The following is a 24,427-nucleotide window of genomic DNA, read 5'->3' on the forward strand; positions in this document are numbered from 1 at the left end:
ATTTCATTCCACTTCCTTCTAGTTCCACGCGTCAGATTTCCACTAAGGGCTACGAAGTGTTCCTGACTCCTGCTTGGCCAGTGGATTTTTGTTACTTGATACGTTTAATTCCAGTGTCCGCACAAGCACAGTGAGGTTAAGTGCCATAAAATGAGTTTAACTTCCCGAAGCCTTCCTCTGTCACAGCAGCTTGGATAAATGTTTGCTCTCCACTTACCTTCTCCAGCACTCTCTCCTCATTGACTACTGTCTTCCAAGTAGAAGAGTTTTTGATGTTTTATGTTGTGCCAGTTTGAACATTTTACAGATTTTAAATCTTTTGTGTTCTGTGTACATATTGATGATTTGGTTTGGTCTACACGGCGGGGTTTCTTACACGCCATTACATGATCGCTCAGACCTCTGGAGAGTGAAATGAGGTCTGACCAGTAGACCTGCTGAATTACAGCTGAATAGTTTACAAAGAGGGAAATGCTGCTGAGTATTCATTACTCATGTGGTGATGAGAGTGAGTGAACAAGAGAATGAAAAACTAGGAGGTAGACTGTACATAGGGAACATTGAGATATTTCAGATGGTGTGTGGGTGTGTGTGTGTGTGTGTGATTCACTTATTCCTGACATTTTGACCTTTTAAATGAAAGCCTATCACACAGTGACACCATGGGAATGGAATCACAGGGCTGTCATGAGTGTTTAATAACCTCCTGAAACTCGATAGTTTGGCATCTGGACTGGAATAAATATGGCACAAAGGCACCTTATGACAAAATTAGAAACATTTTGATAAGGGAATCGATAAGTCTGAAACTGATTAAATGTGCCATTGATGGCTAACCCTGTGATGCATGTATTATATCATTGACTGTGAAGTACACTTCCACATTAGGAGCAGTTGATTGTGCTGAGTAGTATATAAATATTACAGTAGTATTTAGAGCACCAGCAGGCTCAAGGTTCAACATGACACCAACATGACAGGAGTAGGCGTACCTTAGCAGTTAGATAGAATAGATTATTTGGCACATCCAAGTACTAAAGTGTGTGAAAAAGGGGTATATCATGTGTAAGGAAGCACTCTGGCAGATCTGTCTATGGCAGCACAGCTAAAAGGAAACACAGAAATGAGAGTTTCCTGGAACATCAGCAATCCAAACTTGAGTGACAAAAGAGAGGTGAAGTGACAGTTTACCATAACTCTTAGTGCTCATGAATCCAGATCTACATCTTTACCTAAGATGAGGGGTATTTAATAAAATACCTGATTAAAACAAATAGGGTTTCAGCCTAGCTCTAAATACTGAAACTACTTCTGAGTCTTGAACATTGACAGGAAGGTGATTGCATATCATGGGAGCTTTATAGCAAAGGGCCTTGGTAGTATTTCAGGTAGATTTCCTTATTCTAGGTACTAATTAAAAGCTGCACATTTTGATCTAAGAAGACCTGGCAGATCAGCTTCTGGGTTACAAGACCGGTCAGTGCTTTGTAGGTCATTAGAATTTTTTTATAATGAATACAAAATGTAGGATTCAATGCAATGTAGCTAATTCAGGAGTAATGTGATCACTCTGGCTTTTGCATTTTAAACTAACTGGAGCTTCTTTAAGCACTTAGTGGTGCAAACAGATAGTAATGCATTACAGGAGTCTAATCTGGAAGTGATAAATACAAGTGATAGCTGATGTGATGGCTTTTTGCATCAAGTAATGGTAGTATATTTCTAATCATTGCAATGTTCCTGAGGTGGTGAACAGATGTCCTAGAAATATTATTAACATGAACTTTGAACAAGATGCTGAGATCCCCAGTTCCACCTAGATCTTTAATTGTAAAACATTCTGTACTTCAAAGGTTTATTACATAATCAGAGGGTATACTCTTGGTTGCCTGTGGGACTAATAGAAGCACTTCTGTTTCATCAGGATTAAGTGAGAAAGCGTCTGTCATTTAAACACTTCTTAATATTAGGCTGATATTTGTTCTTGGTTTGGCTATAACATATAACTGAGCGTCATCAGCATTGCAGTGGGAACTAGCACTGTGTTGATGAATAATTTCTATCAAAGGTATTTTATATAATAAAATAAAAAGCAGGGGCCCTAGAACAGATCCTTGTGTGACACTTCAGCATCCATCAAGGATAGTTTTAAATTCTCCATTTATGTTCACAAACTGGTAACCATCTAACTACTAAACCAGGAAAGGGCCATTCTTTTAATCCCCTAAACATTTTTTAATCTTGAAACATTTAACTAAATGCTGTGATCTATGATGTTAAATGCTGCACTGAGATCAAGCACTATATGCAAAGACACACAACCCTAGTTGGAAGCCAACACCAGGTCATTAACTGCTTTAATCACTGCTGACTCTGTACAATGATGAGGCCTAAACTCTGACTGAAAGTCTTCATGTATCTGGCTCTGAGGCAGGTATGAGCCTAACTGATGAACTACATCTTTTTCTAAGATCTTAGAAAGTTTGAAACAAGCCTATAGTTTGACTACTGTTTTGAATGATTTAGGTACGTAGCTAGTGTTCATGGAGGAGTTTATTATATTTAATAGAGGTTTGATTACTTCAGGTAGTAGAGGTATATTTGTTTAATAAGGTGTGTGGGCAGTGAATCTCGTAAGCAGGTGTAAGATTTTGAGGAGCAAATGTATTATCTTAGTTCACACTGTTGGATAGAAGTAAAAGAACTATCTATCTCTTTTTTAGCATGGATGATTTGCTATCTGTGTAATTTCCTACTACAGCCATTGCAAAGGGCCACAAACAATAATAATTCAGAGTGGATTCCAGATTTCCAGTTACTACTATATTAACAATATTTTCTTCACGTTCTTGTTTGAACGCCAACCTTAAATTTACCTCATATTTTAACATTTGAATTGCATGAACTGCAATAACACTTCTGCATTATTATGTTATGAATATATTATATTCTGAATGCTTTGTCTTTCCGGATATAACCTCGAAATACAGTACAAAGCTTTCACAAAATAGTACCAACTTTAATAATCTAGGAAGTATTTGATGTAGGACAGAATGAAAGAACAGAATGTTGGCAAATAAGAGGGTTAGGGTTAGGGTTAGGGTTAGGGTTAGGGTTAGGGTTAGGGTTACATTGCCATCCAGCTACATAACAAGATTTATAATTCTTATAACCAAATGTTTCATCCCAAAAAACACCACAAAAATTTTAATAAAAATTATTCAGAACAATATTGCTTTTCACACCAGCTGACAAAGGAAAACTTTGCTTAGGTCAAAATAAAAGTTTTTTAAGCAGAGAGGCAACTGTGTTGCTGGCAAAATGTTTTCATCAAACAGGTCAGAAATGGAGCACAATAATCTCAAACATCTTAGTTTCAGTGAGCATCCTATTTGGAGACCTTGTTGTTTAAAACCTGGTTCTGTGCACATCATACACTTTTTATATTTGGTGACCTTCTGTTTGTTGTATGTAACAACAGTAAGATAATTACATACAAAAATGAAAAGCATGGCATAGGTGCTATCCTTGACTCTTAATGTTTCATAAATAATCTGAAATGTATTGTATAGGCTGGCAGTGACCTAATGAGAGACCTGTTATTATAGACCTGTTATACCACTAACTATTATGAAAAGAATAAAGGATTACTTGAAAAAAGTAACTACTATTTTTTTTAAAGACATTAACACTGTTTAACTGCTGCTAAAGAAAGATTTGATGGTAATTGAGTAGTATTTTGCATTGTCCCAGTGCTGTACATTAAATGTTCTGCAGTGAGAATAAGTGAGGATTAACAAGGAGCACTGATGACAAAGAGGACCATAATTTTCTTGTGCTGACTGTAAAGTGAAAAAATTTAGCTTTTGGTCATAGTGACGGCATAAGAGAATGAGTCAAGCAGCAATTGATACTTATCCCGATTGGTCAGTGAATTGGAATTCTGCCATTTCCATTCAGCTCCCCTTAACATTACTCTGAGGACAGGTTATGGGACATCTGAAGACTAGACATTTGTGGTTGGCTTGGTTGACAGAGTTGGTCAACACAGCAAAAGACTGGATGTGCACAGTGGGTTAGATATCCATAGTGATCTTAACTCTGAAAACTGACATATATAAAAGTACAAAGAGTTTGACCTGATCCAAAACTGAGTGATGTCTCTGCATCATATATAGCATAAAGCTGAAGAACAAGATGTCCTCACTGTGGAAATGTTTGTTTATATTTTTTATACACCTCATAATGTAACATTTGTATTTTATTACTGGTTATAATAGTTTGCTACATTATTACTCTGCTTTATTGTCTCCAATCTATAGAATGAGTTGTTCATGGATCCTGAATACTTACTAAATGGTTGGGATAGGTATTGTTCTTCAGACACAGTGGCTGGCTTCATGTGTGTCCAACCATGCAGTCTTATGAACTGTCAAACAAAAACTTGTATAGTTAAAATAGATAAATTAGGGGATTAGAAACTGCTATTTTAGGTGAATTTTAAGAGTGAGCAATGGCTACCAGGAAAGATATCGTAAAACAGAATATTTGACATCACAGTTTATCATTTTGAAAATGTAGACGGTGGACAACATATGCATTCCCATTTCCTGATAATAGGTGCTAATCTGTAAATGTAAATAAATAAATTTAATATCTATGGCATGCCTTGGCATCCCTACATTGTACATCATAAATATTCAACAACTTTGTGTCAACCTTCATCTTAAGATTTTTGAAAACAAAAAGCTTTTATTAATGATTATGTATTAAACATTTTATCTTAAAATGGCTCAATAGCTGTTAAATGTTCAGCAAATTCAGAAAGCAAATGAGTTTTTAATGTTGCAGTTTAATAACAATCAACTCCACCAGAGGCAATCTGGAGCTACCGAAAGGGACTTTCCACAGAGACACAGAGAAGGACCCCCCTCCCACAACCCCTAAAGCCCCTGGACAGAGACAGACTCAGAAAGCAGTCTGTCTGATCTGATCACTCTCTCTCTCTTTCCCCCTGTGGTGTGTATTTTAGCAGCATTTGATATGTGGGCTACGCTCAAAGAGGACACAGATTACCCTATGAACTTGTTCACATTGCTAAGACTGCTAATGTAGTTGCCTACATTTTTTCGCCTGTGCATAGCTCCTGAAAAAAAACAGTGAAGGTTCAAAAGGTTTGTCATCTATCTATCTCATTCATATATATATATATATATATATATATATATATATATATATATATATATATATATATATATATATATAAACAAACATAAACACACACACACAAGGTTTAGTAATGTTTACTAGCTTGCTTGGTAATTAGTGGATTACTTTGTTATTTATTCAATTAGACTACTCGGTGCCATTTAATGTACAAATCAGATTTCTCCCTCTCTTACTCCTTTGACCATTGTCAGTGCTCATGTTGCTTTGTGTGCTTTTGGATAACGGACATAGAGCAGTGTTTGTGAGTGGTGAATTCCTTTACTAATGAACTAGAACAATTATGCCCCTAGCTGGGCTTTATTTATTCTGTAAACAGAAGGATCAAATGACTGATAAGCTGCTTATAGACATTCCTGCTGGCTGTCTCACCAAATCAGCACGTTTTCATTAGGCTAAAAACTATCAAAATAAAAGGCTTGCATGACGTTAATGTTTCATGTTTCAATGTAATTTTTTTTAAAGGTTAGTAGGTGCATGTTAACATTCTCTGTGCATATTGACCCTTTCTTGAAGTTAAGACCTGGTTTTAGTGACTATTAAAAGACCATTTTCACTCATTCATTACCTGGCTATTTTAACACAAGGCTGAAATTTTACAGATGTGGATTTTACAGAAGGATGTTCTGCTAAAAAAGAAATTTAATTAGCAGTAGATAATTATGCTAATTTCTTCCCATCAATGTGTTACGTAAACATGGTTTTTAGACCAATAGATTTTTTCGTGTATGTAATGTTCATATTCATATACCTTATGTCTTCATTTTAGTTAAACATATCAATTTTATAGGTATAGCATTTAACAAAATAGTTGTGCCCAAGTATAGTATATAACATAGCAAATGCTGCTCTAAGACTACATGGAAATCTCAACATCCTCTAAAATGTGAAAAAACGGTTATTTAAGTCAGTTACTTAACTGTCTCATTCCAAATAAATATTTGTATTTATTTACAAAGAATCTACAAAGAATCGTCAGACGATGCTGGGCAGACCGATAAGTGACTGTTAGGGTGTGTCACACCGACAGGTTTCAGAGCAGGTGCCCATGGTTGCTTGTCGTCTTGCTACACAAACCAAAGCAGCTTAATTGGCTGGAGTCTCTGCCGACAGACACATTCCCTCAAAATGCAGTGAATACAGCACACGTACTGTTAAAATATTTTGTGTGTTGATATTATAGGATTGCTCCTGGTTTATCCATTTTTTTTTTGTCTTTATTTAGCAGTTGTTGTAGGTATTAGTGTAACATTCTCTGCCATAGTGCAACTGGCTCACTGCCTTTCAGTAATGTATTAAGGACTCTGCACATGCGCAAATGAGTACACATGCAGACTACAGAGCATGCACATGTGGGCAGGCTGTGAGGTAGATAAGTAAACAGGCAGGTAGGCCAGCAGTCCATTCATTTATTTCATTCTGATGGGATTAAATTGACAGTTCGTTCTGCTGCAAATAATTTACTCAGCGCTTGGATGTAAATGGTATTTCAAAAAACATATGAAGTGCTTCTACATTAAATGTCTTGCTCCACCTTCAGTTAAACCATATTTCAAGCAAAAGTTAAAGAAATATCCCCAAGGGGCAAAATGCTTGCCTGAATGTTTTTTGCATCACTGTCTGGGTTTGCACTATTTGTTTTGCTGAATGTTCACTATTGCATGGAAATGCTGCTACTCAGTGGACATTTACATTAGTATGTTTACATTAGTAAGCATTGGCCAACAACTATGATGGGCTCCTGCAGTAATCTGAAAGGATTTTAGAGGATGAAACCAAAGTAGAGGAGGAGACTGGCTTAATCAGGACACTGGAGGATTTTGAGTTTGTTTTTATGTTGAATACATATTGACCAGATCTTCTCAGAAACTAGTCTTTGACATTGTGCAGCTGGAGGCTATGGATGTTTGCAAACATACAGCAAACATACAATTGTGAGTCTATTTACTATGCCTGTGTTGACACATTGTGCTCACCTAAAGAAACAGATACAGAGGTAGATGGCCTTTCAATGGCTGTTGTCGAGGAATGTTTTAAAAATGTATCTAAAATGTAAGACGGTGTTTTTCATCCGCTATGTCTGTTTTTAAGTTTTTGTTGACTGAATTTAGCAATAGCAATTTAGTTTGAATTCATAGAGAATTTCTGATTGCTTCACAAAATGGTATAAACATAAAATTGAATAAACACAAAAGCTTGCACAAATGTAGGTTTTTAAAAAGTACATAGGTACTACAATACTGTAACTAGGAAGCTTACTCTACAGTCAAAATCAAGATCAGAAGACTTGAGAGGAGTAGCTGCTATTTAGCATATCCTTTGACTAGACTGGGACGTGAAGAGGTTTACATCAGATAATGTAGCCTTGGCTAACCTTTCTCTCACTAATTACGTTAAACTGAGATACCCCACTGATGTAGGCCCAATCAAATGAAACAAAGCAATGGTTGGACTGTGATGCTGACAGGATCATAAAAACATGATTGCAATAAATTATTATGTGAAACAAAACTACAGATTCTAGAGCTACACTGTTCCACTGCCTTGGGATCAAGGGACAGAAATCATTTATGCATGTGGTAGCTCAATGCTTAAGGTTCTTGACTTGTAATTGGAAGCTTGTTGGTTCAAGCCCCACCACTGCCAAGTTGCTACTGTTGGGCCCCTGAGCAAGGCCCTTAACTCTCAGTTGCTCAAGCTGTACTCAGTCATAATTATAAGTTGCTTTGGATAAAAGTGTCAGCTATATGATGTAAATGACATGGCTATTGCTGTATTACAAGTGTCTTTCACTCACAAAGTCAAGATTGTTTTAGAGCAACATACCTTTAGAAAAAGATTACAAGCACTGCATGAGAGTATTCCAAGGTATGCAGAGTTGCATACTCTTGCTTCTAACTGCAGCTTTTACAACAACAGAACACTGTTGAACATTGTGACACAAATGCAGTGCAGGATGTACAGCCACACAAAACAAGAAACATGCAACCCCACACAGAGGTGTGGCTAACTCCACACAGAGGCCCTCAGGGAAAGCCAACTGTAAGTCTTGTAACAAAAGTGTTATTTTGTGCCTCTCAGCCCCAAACAGTGATGTGCATGAGATAAAATACAGATTCCTGTATTTGGAGAATTATGAATAATTATTAAGTCCCAAAAAGATTTCTGCATCATTTCAGAATTCTCACACTTACCTACTGTCAAAAACAGAGAAGAGAAGTGGACCAAGCAATGAGCCCCAAGGGACACCATTGGAGAGTCTACATGGAGTGGATGTAGATTAACTCCACAAGTAATAGGACTGCCCTTCCAGATAGGACTGGGACCATTTCCATGCAAAACATGTGAGGTTGGAGACTAAGAAGACAATGTTGTGATTTACTGTGTCAAAGGCTAAAGAAAGTTTCAGAAGAATAACAGATGACACTTTGACCTTTTGTCTGTCTTCTTTCAGTAATCTTATGTAGTTCTTGTCAGAGAGGGCCATTCTAAATCCTGAACATGTGCCCAGATGGAGGTTTGGGGTTTCAAAAAAAACAAACAACAAACACTTATTTGATGGACATGAACTGAGAAAGTTTCGATAAGTCTGATTGTTTTGGTGTTCTTTCTGAATAAATGTATTCTTTCTGAATACATAAGTTGTTCCATAGCACTATATAACACTGAAAAGGCAATCAGCCAGATTTTTTAATGCTTTTCTGGAGTTGGACTTGACTTCAGTTCTCAGTTTATTGGTAACATTTATGTTTTTAAATGGTTTAAAGAGATTGTTAGAGTGTGTATGAGAGCGTGTGTGTGTTCATAGGTAATGCTGGCAGTTCAGTAGTGATTAAAGATGCTTTGAAGATAGTAAATTATCTAGCATGCTGGCAGATGGAGAAAGAGAGCTGTTAGCGCCTCTCTATCTGGGGTGTAAGTTTACGAAGTGCTCACAGACGCTGCTGGGAACTCTCATGTCCCAGTCACAGCACTCAAACCGGTGAAAATGATTCAACCTGCATTTTACAAGATTCTTATCTGGAGAGAAAGCGAAAGAGGGGGAGAGGGTAACCTTGGTACTGTGAGAATGAAAATTGGCTGTTTTTCTCAGGCAACCTTTTTTATTGTTTTTCTCAGCCATCAGACCAGCCATAATCTCCTTAGGTTTAATATCTTTTGTGATGTGGAGTGTGTAGAGCTTAATTCTATGTCTGTGTGTTCATCTTATAGGCTTTTAAAGCATGTTGATGAGTGTTTTGAGCCTATTGCATGTCCATGTTTGTGGAAGGGTAAAGAATATTACCCTGGAGACAGAGTGTCATCACCCTGCCACCAGTGGTAAGTATTCTTCCTGACACCAAGTTGAGTAGAGTACTTTTTAAATCAATAGAAAAAGAGCAAATATTTGACTATCAGTTTATAATGAAGTTTATAATCAGTTTATAATGAAGAAAACAAACAAAAAAGTCAAAGCTTTCATTATTTCTTTGTTACACACACAATGTTCTTGCATTCTGAGATTGTTGTTTTTATAAGCAGTCCAAACAAGTACTCGGTATACTCTGAATTATAAGTAGATGATTGCAATATTACGTAGCACTAGCTCATAAATAAAAAAAACTTGAAGAGTAGAAAGATCAGATTGGACTAACACAGAGCACATTACTCAACAGTAATATTCTGTATACAACAAGGAAAAGTAACTGTACCTATTATGTGTTAGTGTGTGTCAGCATGGTTCATTCCAGTGTGAGTTTCGTCCATGTGCCTCAATATGCACCCTGTATGGAGATCGACATTACCGCACATTTGATGGCCTGATCTTTGATTATATTGGAGCTTGTAAAGTTTACCTACTAAAGGTGAGAAATATGGACAGTATATATCAATAAATCATATTCTTATAAAATTGGTTACCTTCTGTATTGCTGACATATTTGTTCCTTTTTGTACATCATTGTGCCTTTGTGTCTTTACATCTCTCTGTCTCTCTCTTTGTTTGCGTGCGTGTGCGTGCGTGTGTGAGTGCGTGTGTGTGTGTGTGTGTGTGTGTGTGCGTGTGCATGCATGTGTGCATGTGTATGTGTCTACATGTGTGTTTGTGCACAAGACTTCAGCTGATGTAATGATAAGTGTTACAGCCGAGAATGTCGACTGCTTTGAAAATGGTGTAATCTGCAGAAAATCCATTGTCATCTCAGTTGGACAATCCTTCATAATTTTTGATGATGAAAGTGGAAAACCTGTGAGTTAATCACACATAATGTATTCACTTTAAAATCTCATTTCGTATGAAGATTTCATTTATACTTTAATATTTGGGGTGGCTGTGTGGTTCCTATTTTTTTAGAAAACAATACAGCAATGTCTGAAATAGTACAATAACATTGTAACAACAGTCAAACAGATGTTTCACAGGCATTAAATAATCATAAGTATGGTCAAAACAGTCTGAATTAATAACGGCTGCTTAGCTTTCTTTCTGTGAGCTTCATACTGGAATAATCTCTCTTCCAATAGATTCATATACTGAAAGACAAGCTATTTTAAGGATCTGTTTAGAATCTATTTCAGCATCTTTGGTTTGCTTGTCTGTTTATAAACTTGGCAGCACTATACACTGAATTGAATTTATCTGAGCTGAATGCCAAATAGGATGGCTGTCTTGGTGGTGCCAGAGAAGAAAGAAAAAAACTAAGTACAGAATAGTTAAACTAATAAAAATATAATAAAACATAAATAAAATGTAAAACTTAGAATATTGCATGCCAGTATATTGCATCTTAAGAATACTGCACATTACAGTATTACACATTGAGAATGTGGATAGGGTCTAGATCAGACTTTTTCCCTTTGAAGTGAAAGAGTTATTTGGATTTAGAGGTTTTCATGTCTTTGGAATTCATTGTGATTCATTAATTATTTTTGTTTGTTTAATTTTTGTGGAAATTATTTCCAAAAAGATTATTATACTCACTTGGTTTATTATTCATTTATTATAGTTACTTGGTTATTATTTATGTGTTATGGTTACTTGATTATTATTTATATATATCATTGTTGCTTGGCTATTATTTATTTATTATAGTTACTTGGTTATTATTTATTTATTATATTTACTTGTTTTTATTTGTAGTGCTCTGAAAGTTTCTGGTTGTTAATTTATTTCTGCTTTGTTCAATTTGTTAATTTTAAATTGAGATTTTTATGTATGTTTTGGAGTTTGATAATATTATTTTGCCTGTGTGCAGAACCCAGCCAGCATGATTGAGAGGCAGAATGTGTACATCTGGAATGCAGGCTACTTCACCTTTATTCACCTGTTGCAGTATGAGCTCTCATTGCTCTGGGACAGAAAAACCACTATCCACATACAAGCCGGACCCCGCTGGCAGGTCAGACATGCTTACACAATCCACTCTTCTGAGACATGCGCACACGCACACGTGCACGCGCGCGCACACACACACACACACACACACACACACACACAGAAAACTGGTACAAATCAAAAAATACATTTGTGTGTGTGTGTGCACGTGCATGTGTCTATTCCCAGGGTAAACTCTCTGGCCTGTGTGGGAACTTTGATCTGAAAACAGTGAATGATATGAGAACACCTGATAACATGGACTTATTGACAGCACAGGAGTTTGGAAACAGTTGGACCGCAGCAGAGGCAGGACACGCACACACACATACATACGGACTCACATAGACACTAATGTCTAACTGGAATAGAAAATATCAAATACCTCTGGATGTTAACATAAATATTGTTTGTTTTAGTTAATTTTTTTTTTTTAGAAACATATAGATGATCTGATTTTAATTTTTATATAGTGTGTGTGTGTTTTCAGTGTGTGAACAGTCCTGATATAAGGCATCCGTGCACTTTGAATCCTCTACGTGAACCTTTTGCTAAGAGGCAATGTGGGATTTTGCTCAGCGAAGTGTTCCAAGTCTGTCACCCGGTGGTGAGTGAAAGAATTAGTCATCTACTGTTTCTCTAGCAGAACCTCAGAGTAGCAATGGCAGTATTTAATTGGCTTAATTACTATGAGAATTTGTGTAACTATGTAGTGTGGACATATGTTTGTGTATGTATTGTGTATTTATGTGCATGTTAAAATGTGCCTGCATGTTAAAATGTGCCTGTTAAAATGTGGCAGATAGATAGATAGATAGATAGATAGATAGATAGATAGATAGATAGATAGATAGATAGATAGATAGATAGATAGATACCTTGAACAAAAAAAATTCAGCTGAATACTATTTTGCAGACTATAAGATGTCAGGCCGATTAGAGCTGTTATATGTGAAAACGTGCTGTGTAGGCGGAAGTGACGTTCTACATGAACTGTAAACGCATACCGTGCTGTGTAGGTCGATGTGACGTGGTTGTACATGAACTGTAAACATGTACCTTGTTGTGTAGGTGGACGTGACGTGGTTCTACATGAACTGCCTAGCTGATACCTGTGGCTGCAGCCGTGGAGGGGACTGTGAGTGCTTCTGTACAAGTGTGGCAGTGTATGCTCACCGATGCTGCCATCACGGAATCACCATTGACTGGCGCACCCCCTCCTTGTGCCGTGAGTAACTGTCACTTTTAGTGTGTTTGCAAATATGTTCAGGGTTAAGGTTAGGCTTAACCTGAAAGCCACTGTTCCACCAGGCATACACTGACATACGGTGTATTCAGAGAGTGAAGAGATGAGTCAGGTGTTGTAATGATTAGAATAAACAGTAATGTTTTTTTTGTTTCTGATTGCAGCATATGACTGTGAATACTACAATAAAGGTATGCAGAGAATAAATCCATTGTTTTCGGCAATCGTTTGACAGCTTCCCATGATGATTAGAAGTCCGTGTGTGTGTGTGTGTGTGTGTGTGTGTGTGTGTGTGCGTGTGTGTGTGTTTGCTTGAAAAATGTTATACAGTTATAGGTAAAGGTCCATTGAGGTTGCTAACCCATAGGGACAGGAACTTGCTATTAGCAGCCAATCAGACAAATGGAATGGTGTTCCTGAAAAGGGGAATGGAGAGTACTGATGGTGTCCTGACTCGGTTCATGATGACACCAGGACTCAGCAAAACCAGACCGCACGGTAGAACACGCGCATCCTTATGTGCACACATATAAAACATGTTATATTTGCTATAGTAAACCACATGCTTATGCATTTAACTGTGTTTTGGTCTTTGTGGACAACTAGTCATGGCCTATTCTCTTTTTACATCCAGCAGATTACCACTGGTAAATATTAATATTTGTGTTTAAATGTATTCAAATTGAGGCTCGCCAATGCCAGAATTGTATAATACAATGATACCCATTACAAATAACAAACTCAAGCCAAAGTACAACATTATATAAAATATAATATAATTCATGTCCTAGTGGCATCTGCTAGTCAGGAAACATGCATCTTTCAAATAATCATGTCTGATGGGTATTACCTATTATCAGTACATAATGGAGGTTTTTGTTTTGTTTTAGGCCCTATGAGGTTGATACTGTTTAATGTGACTTGAAGGATACTGTTTTTTGTGCTCTAGACCCATCACTAGTTTCCTTTGAAGCAGCAGATAGACCAAACTACTTCCTCCACACCGAACGCAGTGGCCGTTTAAGACTGCACAAATGGGAGGACAGCAAGGCATTCTGGGATGCAGCAACTTTTATACTGCATAGAAACACATGGATCTCTGGATTTGATTCACTAGAGTCACTCGTGTGGCCAGGATTTTTCCTACACTACATGCTGTCAAGACTCCAACTCCTGAAGTACAACCACTCAGATCGCTACCGGAGGGCCACTCTCTTCAAACTTGCTGGTAAGACATGTACACACAAACATGTGCACACAAACGTGTGGATGATTTTAGATTCTCTAAATCCTTTTTTTTTTTTTTTTAAAGCAGGCAGCACCACAGACTACTCCATGGGTCCTCTTTGCCAATGGCGATATGAGTCCTGTGTGAGTCCATGTTTTAGAACATGCAGTGACCCAGCAGCACGGAGCTGTATTGATATTTTAAAGTAAGAACATAAATACACAGCTAACACTTATTTACGTCTGTGTTTCACCATCATCTTATGTGTGTAATGATAAGCTTGTGTAATTCTCTGCAGGGTAGAGGGATGTGTGGCCCAGTGTCCAGTGCACATGGTTTTGGACGAGGTCACTCAAAAATGTGTCTACGTGGAGGACTGTAAGCTACTGCACATCAATGCATTTCTGCTACTGCTACAAAATGCAAAATTATAAAAGAGCAATACTTATCCTTTTCTCAATGAAAATGCCAAAAAATTGCTGGTCAGTGTTTTTACTGATGCTGTGACTATTAAAATTAATTGTTCAAATGCTGTTGCCTGCCAAAAGGTGATATTCAGTACATTTGCCTCTTATCCATAAGCCTAAGCACACAGCAAAACTACTTTTACTGCTACAAAACTTGGAGCAGGTATTGGGCAAGGTTACCGTAAAGCTCTGTAACTAATATTTCTATGTAATTCTGTGTGCATTGCTCTTTCCTTTCTCTTGTGCTGGGCATCCTGTCTAACCTGTGGTGTGTTTGTGTGCAGGTATTAACCCTCCAGTTACACCACCAGGCCTCATAACAACATCTACAGTTGTCACTTCTGAACCTCTGGATACAGAGATCTCCACCAGTAGCCGTCCAGCTACAGAGTCAATCACCTCCACAACTCAGATGATGTCACCCTCTCCAAAACCTAGTAGTACAGCTAGTACAACAGCCACTACGGGCGGTTTAATTCTCTCGCCCACACCAAGTACTGCTCCTATCATGGCTGTGCTAGAGACAACTGTAACAACTGTGAAGACATCTGTCTCCTCCGCTAAGCCACTATCTTCTACTCCCAGAACCACTAGAAGCCCCGACATGTCCTCTCTTTCCCCCATTACAGTAAGGACACAGACAGTGTCTACTTCTATCTCTTCACCAGTGACCTCTGCAACTCTAAGGTCAGCAGGGGCTTTGGCACTATCCACAGTTACCAGCTCACCTGTAGTGTCCAGCGTGTCCCCTATGTCAGCTGAGCAGCCCACTAGAATAAGTACTCTCCTCTTTCTCCCAAAATCTACCCCCAGAGACACTACTGAGTCCACTTCCCTGACGCTCAAAGAGTCTCTTCTAGATACAGCCAGCACTGAACCTGCCACTGTCTCAAAGCTTTCCAATGCCACTGCCAGACCCACTGTGATCTCTACAGCCAGTGCAAAGACTTTTAGTGCTGAAACCTCTTCAATATATGGAGTTCCTCCATTGGAGTTAAATACATCTGCCACCATAACACAGCCAACTGTATCTCCTCCTATACATATATTGACTGTTACAACTCCTGTGTTCACTCCATCCACAGAGTTCAACACAACAGTTAGTGCCTTCAGAACTCTGAAATCAACACCAGTAAGTGGCACTGAAACAAGAGAATATTCAGTGGCACACACCACAGGGACAACTAAGCCTACTTCATCTGCTGTGATGAAAACCTCTACAACACACCTCCCAGTGAAACCTGAGACATCACCCTTAACACAAACAACACACTCTTTGCTTACGATTACTACACCAGAGCAACTTGAAACTTCCAAAACAACCTTACCTGTCATCCCAGATATAGATCAGCAAGCAACTCAAATCATTTCAGGGCCTTCCACAGTTTCTACAATTAAGGCAGTAGAAACCATACTGACAACAACTGATCAGCCAACTCTTATTCCCCGTAGCATTCACACACCCTGGTCTCCTGCAGTTCCAGTCTCTGAGAAGATTTTACACACAACAACATCCTGGGGATTGAGTCAAACTGCCACCACACGGTTCACTTCTACCCAGTCTGTTCCACCTGAACTCTTTCAAACCACTATTAAAGTCGCAGAGCCCACTGATACAAGCACCGCAGTGCCATTGCTAACCACACACACCACTGTATTTCCTTCACCTATAGAACATATCACATCAGTGCTGACACCTTCACAGGTCTTACCCACTCACGTGACAACCCCCAGAACTTCTCCAATGGTAATCACTGGTACCACATCGAAGGCTACCACAGCAAGCTCCACAGAGTCACATGTGAGTCCATTTCCAGAGTCATCCTCAGCCACAGCACACCTCAGAGAGAGTGTCATCACCTCCACTCAGCTTTCTACATCACATCCCACAATTGCAGCCAAGATAATGACAAAGGAAACACTGCCTAGTTATACACCAGGGTCTCCCAAGGTTACTATCACTACCTCAGCAACCACATTAGTCCCACAGAAACAACCAACAGTTTCTACTTCCATGATGAGCACTGCAGCTGCAACTGAAAAGCCTCACCCAACTTTGTCAACCACAGGGAGCAAGACCTCCACCCTCAGCTCTGCAATTCTCCATCTAAAAACGGAGACAACTCATTACCCTCCACACACCGATAGAGCTGCACTATCTACTACTAAAGCCACACAACCTTCATCATGGTCACCTGCACTGTACATGTCCAGCACATCACCTCCAGAATTGACTTCTCCCTCAGAGAGAATGACAACCATCCTCACCTCAACTATTTCTGTCTCCACCACACAAGGAACTCCCAGGATCACAAAAACAACAAGTATTTCACCTTCATTGGTGACTGAAAAGGCTGCCACAAGTACATTTGTTTCTCTGGAGATGACAGAGCCTGTTTCCCAAACTAGCCTCTTCTCAACAATTCGTAGCACGAAGGCATATCCTCAAACACCTGAACATGCAAGTGAAACCAAGACCACTGCAATATTGATGAGCACAGTCACTGCAACAGACAGTCCTTTGGCACCATCCAACTACACAACTACAACCTCTAAAACGACTACCTCTCCCACAACTTCATCTTCATCAGCAAGTCCAGTGGTGACTGAACGACCCCCTGCCCCAGACATTTCCCCAGAGGTTAGTTCTGTAGTCCCTGCAACACCCACCTCTCCATCTGTAACAGAGTCAAAGCACTGGATGACTCCAGAAGAGGAGACTTCTTTGACTAAAACAGCTTCATCCACCACAACAGAGGGTGTTGTTTCCCCCAAAGTCTGCATGGTGAGTTCAAAAAAACAGGCCAGTCTTCTATGTTTTCAAGTCTGATGGTGTTCAATGCAATAGGGCATTATGTAGTCTTTGATATTTTGGTACTCCTCACTGTCAATAATTTGATTAATATTAGTATTTTAAAATGTCTCAATACAAAGTTCTGAAAGACATTTTTCATCTAACCTAAAATAGCTGTCTGTTCTCCCAATTAATTGTACTGCTTGTATTGTTGGTGTAGTTTCCAGACTTGGTCCAACAGACTGTGTTTTACAGGGATTTGTTTTACCTGCTCCAACACACCTAACTCAGATGATCAACTAATGATGAGTTTAATCATTAACTTTAACTATATAAGTAATCTAACTAAAATTGTGACTGAAGCTCACATTCTTCACATTCATACTTCCCCTAAATTTACAACTGCACAGGTTATAGTTAAAGATCTTGCTACAAACAAAATCAAAAGATATGATGTTGAAACCATCATGTTGAAATGGTTGATGATATGTAAATTGTTTAATTTTTTTAATACTTATACTCTATCTCTCACTCTGTGTGTGTGTGTGTGTGTGTGTGTGTGTGTATGTATGTATGTATGTATGTATGTATGTATGTATGTATGTATGTATGTATGTATGTGTGTGTGTGTGTGTGTGTGTGTGTGTGTGTGTGTGTGTGTGTGTGTGTGTGTGTGTGTGTGTCTTTGTAGCCACCATATTCTGAGGTGGTGGATGAGTGCACTAAACTCATTTGTGTGAGTGGTCAGTTGCTCTTGTTCAATAAGTCCCAGAGCTGTCCCTACGACTCCAGCCCCCCAAACTGTGGCCTCCTGGGATTCGCTGTACAGGTCAATGGGGACAAGTGCTGCCCAAAGTGGACCTGTCCATGTGAGTAATACACCTTACACCCAGGTGTACAGATTGTTATGTACAGTATTTTTAAAGGTTGAATATTGTGGTTTGTGTTGGTGTTTAGGTCGCTGTTCAGTATTTCCTGACCTGAATGTGGTGACATTTGATGGGAACAATGTGGCCATTTTTAAAGCTGCTTCCTATGTGGTGACTCGGCTGCCCAACGAGACCATCAGCATTCTGGTGGAGGAGTGCCACAGCACGGACAGCACAGTGAGACACATATACAATCAGACAGGACAGTGAGACACATATACAATCAGACAGCACAGTGAGACAGATATACGCTCAGACAGCACAGTGAGACACATATACAATCAGACAGGACAATGAGACAGATATACACTCAGACAGGACAATGAGACAGATATACACTCAGACAGCACAGTGAGACACATATACAATCAGACAGGACAATGAGACAGATATACACTCAGACAGCACAGTGAGACACATGTACACTCAGACAGGACAATGAGACAGATATACACTCAGACAGCACAGTGAGACACATGTACACTCAGACAGGACAATGAGACAGATATACACTCAGCTCAGACAGCACAGTGAGACACATGTACACTCAGACAGGACAATGAGACAGATATACACTCAGACAGCACAGTGAGACACATGTACACTCAGACAGCACAGTGAGACAGATATACACTCAGCTCAGACAGCACAGTGAGACACATGTACACTCAGACAGGACAATGAGACAGATATACACTCAGCTCAGACAGCACAGTGAGACAGATATACACTCAGCTCAGACAGCACAGTGAGACAGATATACACTCAGCTCAGACAGCACAGTGAGACAGATGTATATTCAGATCAGACAGCACAGTGAGGCACATGTACACTCAGACAGAACAGTGAGACAGATATACACTCAGCTCAGACAGCACAGTGAGACAGATATACACTCAGCTCAGACAGCACAGTGAGACAGATATACACTCAGCTCAGACAGCACAGTGAGACACATGTACACTCAGACAGCACAGTGAGACAGATATACACTCAGACAGCACAGTGAGACAGATATACACTCAGCTCAGACAGCACAGTGAGACAGATATACACTCAGCTCAGACAGCACAGTGAGACACATGTACACTCAGACAGCACAGTGAGACAGATATACACTCAGACAGCACAGTGAGACAGATATACACTCAGCTCAGACAGCACAGTGGGACAGATATACACTCAGCTCAGACAGCACAGTGAGACAGATATACACTCAGCTCAGACAGCACAGTGAGACACATGTACACTCAGACAGCACAGTGAGACAGATATACACTCAGACAGCACAGTGAGACAGATATACACTCAGCTCAGACAGCACAGTGGGACAGATATACACTCAGCTCAGACAGCACAGTGAGACAGATATACACTCAGCTCAGACAGCACAGTGAGACACATGTACACTCAGACAGCACAGTGAGACAGATATACACTCAGACAGCACAGTGAGACAGATATACACTCAGCTCAGACAGCACAGTGGGACAGATATACACTCAGCTCAGACAGCACAGTGAGACAGATATACACTCAGCTCAGACAGCACAGTGAGACAGATATACACTCAGCTCAGACAGCACAGTGAGACAGATATACACTCAGCTCAGACAGCACAGTGAGACACATGTACACTCAGACAGCACAGTGAGACAGATATACACTCAGACAGCACAGTGAGACAGATATACACTCAGACAGCACAGTGAGACAGATATACACTCAGCTCAGACAGCACAGTGGGACAGATATACACTCAGCTCAGACAGCACAGTGAGACACATGTACACTCAGACAGCACAGTGAGACACATGTACACTCAGACAGCACAGTGAGACAGATATACACTCAGACAGCACAGTGAGACAGATATACACTCAGCTCAGACAGCACAGTGGGACAGATATACACTCAGTTTTCTATTCTGTGCCTCTTTGGGACCCATTTCCTTCTTCTTTCCTCCATGCCTCTCCTCTCACATCAGAATAATTGAAACAATTAGATTTTTTTTGCACTGTGCAGTTAATACAACTCTGGTCACTTGTGTAGTCAGTATTTGGTAAGTGCAGACATTGTAACCTACATTTTTGTTTGATTCCAACTCCCAGGTCAGGTACTTAATGTTATACACTCCTTTACTAATTGATTCAAGTGTTGAAAGCTGAAATGCAATGCAAAAATGTGCATTGCCTTGAGGTGTTTGAGGAGTGGTTTGCAAAGTTTTGATTGAGATCATGTGCAATGCCAGTCGGTTCACTTTTCCTGGAGATGTCAGGTCCTACATTTGCCTTATTTTTCATGTCACTGTTTTTACTCTTCATTTGGCTCTCCAGGTTATCTGGAACTTCACACACCTGTGCCTGACAGCTTTGAATATTACCCATGAAGCCAATGAGGTGCTCATAAATCGCATCCAGAGACATGTGAGTACATGTGTCTGCCTATCTATCTACTCCAGTATACAATTACCATTTATCCATTTAAATACACATTTAACAGACAACAGAAAGCAGAGGCATGCAAATGGAGCTACATTAATATCTGCCAGCTATTTTTAGTATACCTGTGCATTTATTTCTCTGTCACCATATTCTTAACTTGCTCATGTGGTGCATGTACTGGATTCAGGAATTTCTCTCCTTTTTCACAGCTGTATGTGAGCTCTAGGTATGCAAAACCACGGTTTAAAAAGTATGGTTTTGAGGTTCTAGATACAGGGAACATGTATCTGATCCGAAGTCCTGCGGGCCTGAAGATCCAGTGGTTCCACAGTACAGGCATGATGGTGATTGAAACAGACACCTGCACTAACAAGCTCTCCACCATGGGACTATGCGGTATGTGGCCAACCATCTCACACAATCATAACTTCTCGTCACGGTGCAAGACAGGTCAGACACTCGCGGATGACCATCAATCAAACAGTTTATTAACATCAATACAAACCAGGCAAACGCAAAGAGCAAATCCAATTCTGAGTCGAGGAGCTGGCATGGGTGATAGAACAGGAGCAAACAGGCAAGGCATGTAGTGTGTGATTCCGGAGGGCTGCATGACATGTCTGTACATTTTTTAATTTCTGTTTTTGAATATAAATGCAAACTTTATTGCGCTGTTACTGCAGGCTGTTGTGATGGTAACCCGTTGAACGATCTGACCCTGTCCAATGGTACCGTTGTGGCTGAGACTGAGGATCCAGCTGTGTTCATTGATAGCTGGCAGGTGCCCAACACCACCAGCTATGTAAGCCACAGCAGGAGGAGGGAGGTTAACTGCTCCACCAGTGACTGCTCCACCTGTCATAGCATGCTCAACAACCCCAGCTTCACCGCCTGCCGCCCCTATGTATGCAACCTTACACAGCCACACATACAATTCTTACATGCCTGCAACTTTTATACCTTCCCAGTACTTCAATATGACAAAAATAACAAAATATGCATTTAAGATGAAAAGATTAAACAATAAGATAAATACTGGTGAAAAGTGCAGATTATTAACTTTTATTTATAAGTATTTAGGTTGGAATGTGCAGTTAATTGCCTGTGTGCCCACATCTATATCGCGCATTCTATATCAAAAGAGCTTAAGAGAAGTCCACTAACATACATAAGCTGCTAACTTCAGATGCACCCCTATAGTATCTGCCATTTGGTTACAACTTTTGGTGTGTTCTTGTGTATATGTGTGTGTGTGTGTGTGTGTGTGTGTGTGTGTGTGTGTGTGTGTGTGTGTGCGCATGTGCATGCATGCATGCATGTCAGGTTCCACCAGCCACATTTTGTGAAGTGTGGGTGCGAGATGCGGAGTACGTTAACAACCCTTGTGTAGCTCTTGCTGCCTACGTGGCATCCTGTAACAGGTTCAACATCTGTATCGAGTGGAGAAGTCCACACTACTGCCGTACGTTTCAGTCCACATACACACGATTCTTTTTTATTTCTTAAAGATTATTATGAAAAGCTACTTAACCTGCAAATGTAATAGTTTTAGCTTCTTTGACTTCTCAAATGACAAGGAATTGACTGTGTAATTTGTATATTCAGTGCATTTCTCTGCCTCTTTTCCTCTAGCATTCATGTGCCCAGAGAATCTGCAGTACCAGGCATGTCTGTCAGCCTGTACAGCAGTGTCATGTCCTAACCAGGACTTTGAGTATCACGTAGAGCAGTGCTCAGGCCTGTCTGAGGGCTGTGAGTGCCCGCAGGGAACTCTCCTTCATCGGCCCTACTCTACACTGTGCATCCCACCTCAAAAATGTGGTATGGTCTCCCATCCATCTCCAACTTAATACTTTCCTCTTTACTGCTGGTTATTCATCCATTTTTTTTCCTTTCCTGAATGTAAAGCACCCTTGGGTTTGTGAAGTGCCCTATATAAAGTATTATATATATTAATAATAATAAGTATTGTTGTTGTTGTTATTACTATTGGCATTATTATAATTATTATTATTACTATTGGCATTATTATTATTATTGCTGTTGTTGTTGTTATTATTATTATTATTATTATTATTATCCATCTCTCACATCATCTTCTCTAATCACAGTTGTTTGAACTTGATGTTCCGTTATTTCTGCAGCTTGCACTGATAGCTTTGGTGCTCCTCGCACCCTGGGGGAGGTCTGGAAGGCGTCCATTGATGGATGCTGTATGTATAGGTGTGAGAGTGATGGCATCGTGCCAGTCAAGTTCAACTGCAGCAATGTTCCCCAGCCAGTTTGTACACGAGCAGGAGAGATCAGCATCAGCCTTGCAGATGACAACAGTTGCTGCCCACGAAGAATGTGTGGTCAGTTAAACACATACCTAAAATTTGCATGGACAGTATATACATACATGCCAAACATTAATGTATAATGTTGAGTTTCCAATCTGTATTACTTGCTAAATTACGGTCCTCATAGACACAAAAATTGGTTTATTAGACAAAATGAAGAAATGTTTGTGTAAGGTGGAGCGATCATGAGTCATACCCATACGCTGAGAAGACTGAGATTTATTAAGAGCAAATCGATATTCAGAGCCGTAGTCATGGTCCAGTGTCAGTGGGCCAACATGGAGAGTCCAGGAATACATTTTAAACAAGGAATACATTTCAATAGGCTACAATAAGGAAACTACAGAAAACAGGCTGTGTACAAAACTACAGACAATGTGAAAGCCACCTATACAAACACAAACAAGGCATACAAATTGCATATTCCAATTTTACATGGGAGTAAAAGTCCTGAATGCATTTCATGCAGTTCCTATCTTGCTGCTGTGGTCACATCTAACCAACATATATACATCTAGACCTACTGTGCTGTTCTGTGCTTTAGTGTGTGTGATCATACCTAAATTAAACAGTGTGCTGTGTTGCAGTGTGTAATCAGAGTGCATGTGAAGCAGCTCCTCTTGGGTGTAAATTTGGAGAAAAGATGGTGTCATACTTTAGACAAGACTCTTGCTGTCCAGAGTACGCATGTGGTGAGTATAAAGAATGTGTTTGTAATGTTTGAAAGTGAGTCTTTGTGTTGATTTGTGATGTGTGGTAATAGTACTCTGACCTATGGAGTCCTTGATGTTGGTCTGGGTGCCAGCACACGCACTTATGTGTGTGTCTGTGCATCTGTCTGTGTGCCTGTGTATATCTGTCCTATCTTAGATTTTAAAGTTGATGTAAATGTGTGGTAAAATGTGTGTAAGTAATGTGTGGTAATAGCACCATAATGTGTGGTAATAGGCTGGCTTGATGCTCGTCTGTTTGGGTGAAAGTAATACTACTGTTTTTCACTGTGTCATCCTGATGTACATACACATATGCACTAGTGGGTCGGTCCTCTGTCTGTAGAGTGTGATCCTGAGCAGTGTGTGCTGGATGTTCCTGTGTGTCGGGAGGATCAGGCGCTTATTGTCACTCACACTGAAGGGAGCTGCTGCCTAGCCCACATTTGCAGTGAGTCATCGCCTTTAATTTGTGCTGGTGTAATACTGCTATGGCAAGTACATCTCCTTAATGTATATAACGAGCACTGCAATATGTGACATGGAAACCACTTAAAAACAGACATCACTTGCAACTGATCAAATTAATAAAAATTTCCTGTTAACATTAAGAGTCTATCATTGTCAAAATCATGAAAAAAAAATGTGGCAATGTAGTATGGAACTGATAGAACAATGTGTGGCATCGG

The 24,427-nt window shown here is 39.6% G+C and overlaps 1 protein-coding gene across 1 annotated transcript in view; it reads left to right on the top strand.

The window, feature by feature from the left end:
• Positions 1-24,427, top strand: part of otog (otogelin) — a 48,578-nt gene that overhangs the window by 15,053 nt on the left and 9,098 nt on the right. The window contains exons 24-46 of the mRNA XM_081706508.1: positions 9,439-9,546; positions 9,932-10,070; positions 10,319-10,453; positions 11,460-11,603; positions 11,768-11,887; positions 12,069-12,185; positions 12,650-12,806; positions 12,989-13,015; positions 13,155-13,322; positions 13,774-14,052; positions 14,137-14,257; positions 14,351-14,430; positions 14,804-17,304; positions 18,005-18,182; positions 18,271-18,419; positions 20,579-20,668; positions 20,896-21,082; positions 21,370-21,590; positions 22,010-22,148; positions 22,319-22,507; positions 22,831-23,040; positions 23,616-23,720; positions 24,085-24,189. Coding sequence (XP_081562634.1) covers positions 9,439-9,546; positions 9,932-10,070; positions 10,319-10,453; positions 11,460-11,603; positions 11,768-11,887; positions 12,069-12,185; positions 12,650-12,806; positions 12,989-13,015; positions 13,155-13,322; positions 13,774-14,052; positions 14,137-14,257; positions 14,351-14,430; positions 14,804-17,304; positions 18,005-18,182; positions 18,271-18,419; positions 20,579-20,668; positions 20,896-21,082; positions 21,370-21,590; positions 22,010-22,148; positions 22,319-22,507; positions 22,831-23,040; positions 23,616-23,720; positions 24,085-24,189 — 5,669 coding nt within the window. The remainder of the gene's footprint in view (positions 1-9,438; positions 9,547-9,931; positions 10,071-10,318; positions 10,454-11,459; positions 11,604-11,767; positions 11,888-12,068; positions 12,186-12,649; positions 12,807-12,988; positions 13,016-13,154; positions 13,323-13,773; positions 14,053-14,136; positions 14,258-14,350; positions 14,431-14,803; positions 17,305-18,004; positions 18,183-18,270; positions 18,420-20,578; positions 20,669-20,895; positions 21,083-21,369; positions 21,591-22,009; positions 22,149-22,318; positions 22,508-22,830; positions 23,041-23,615; positions 23,721-24,084; positions 24,190-24,427) is intronic.

Source organism: Electrophorus electricus, chromosome 23, assembly GCF_041902795.1.
Source record: "Electrophorus electricus isolate QZ-2024a chromosome 23, ASM4190279v1, whole genome shotgun sequence".
Taxonomy (NCBI): domain Eukaryota; kingdom Metazoa; phylum Chordata; class Actinopteri; order Gymnotiformes; family Gymnotidae; genus Electrophorus; species Electrophorus electricus.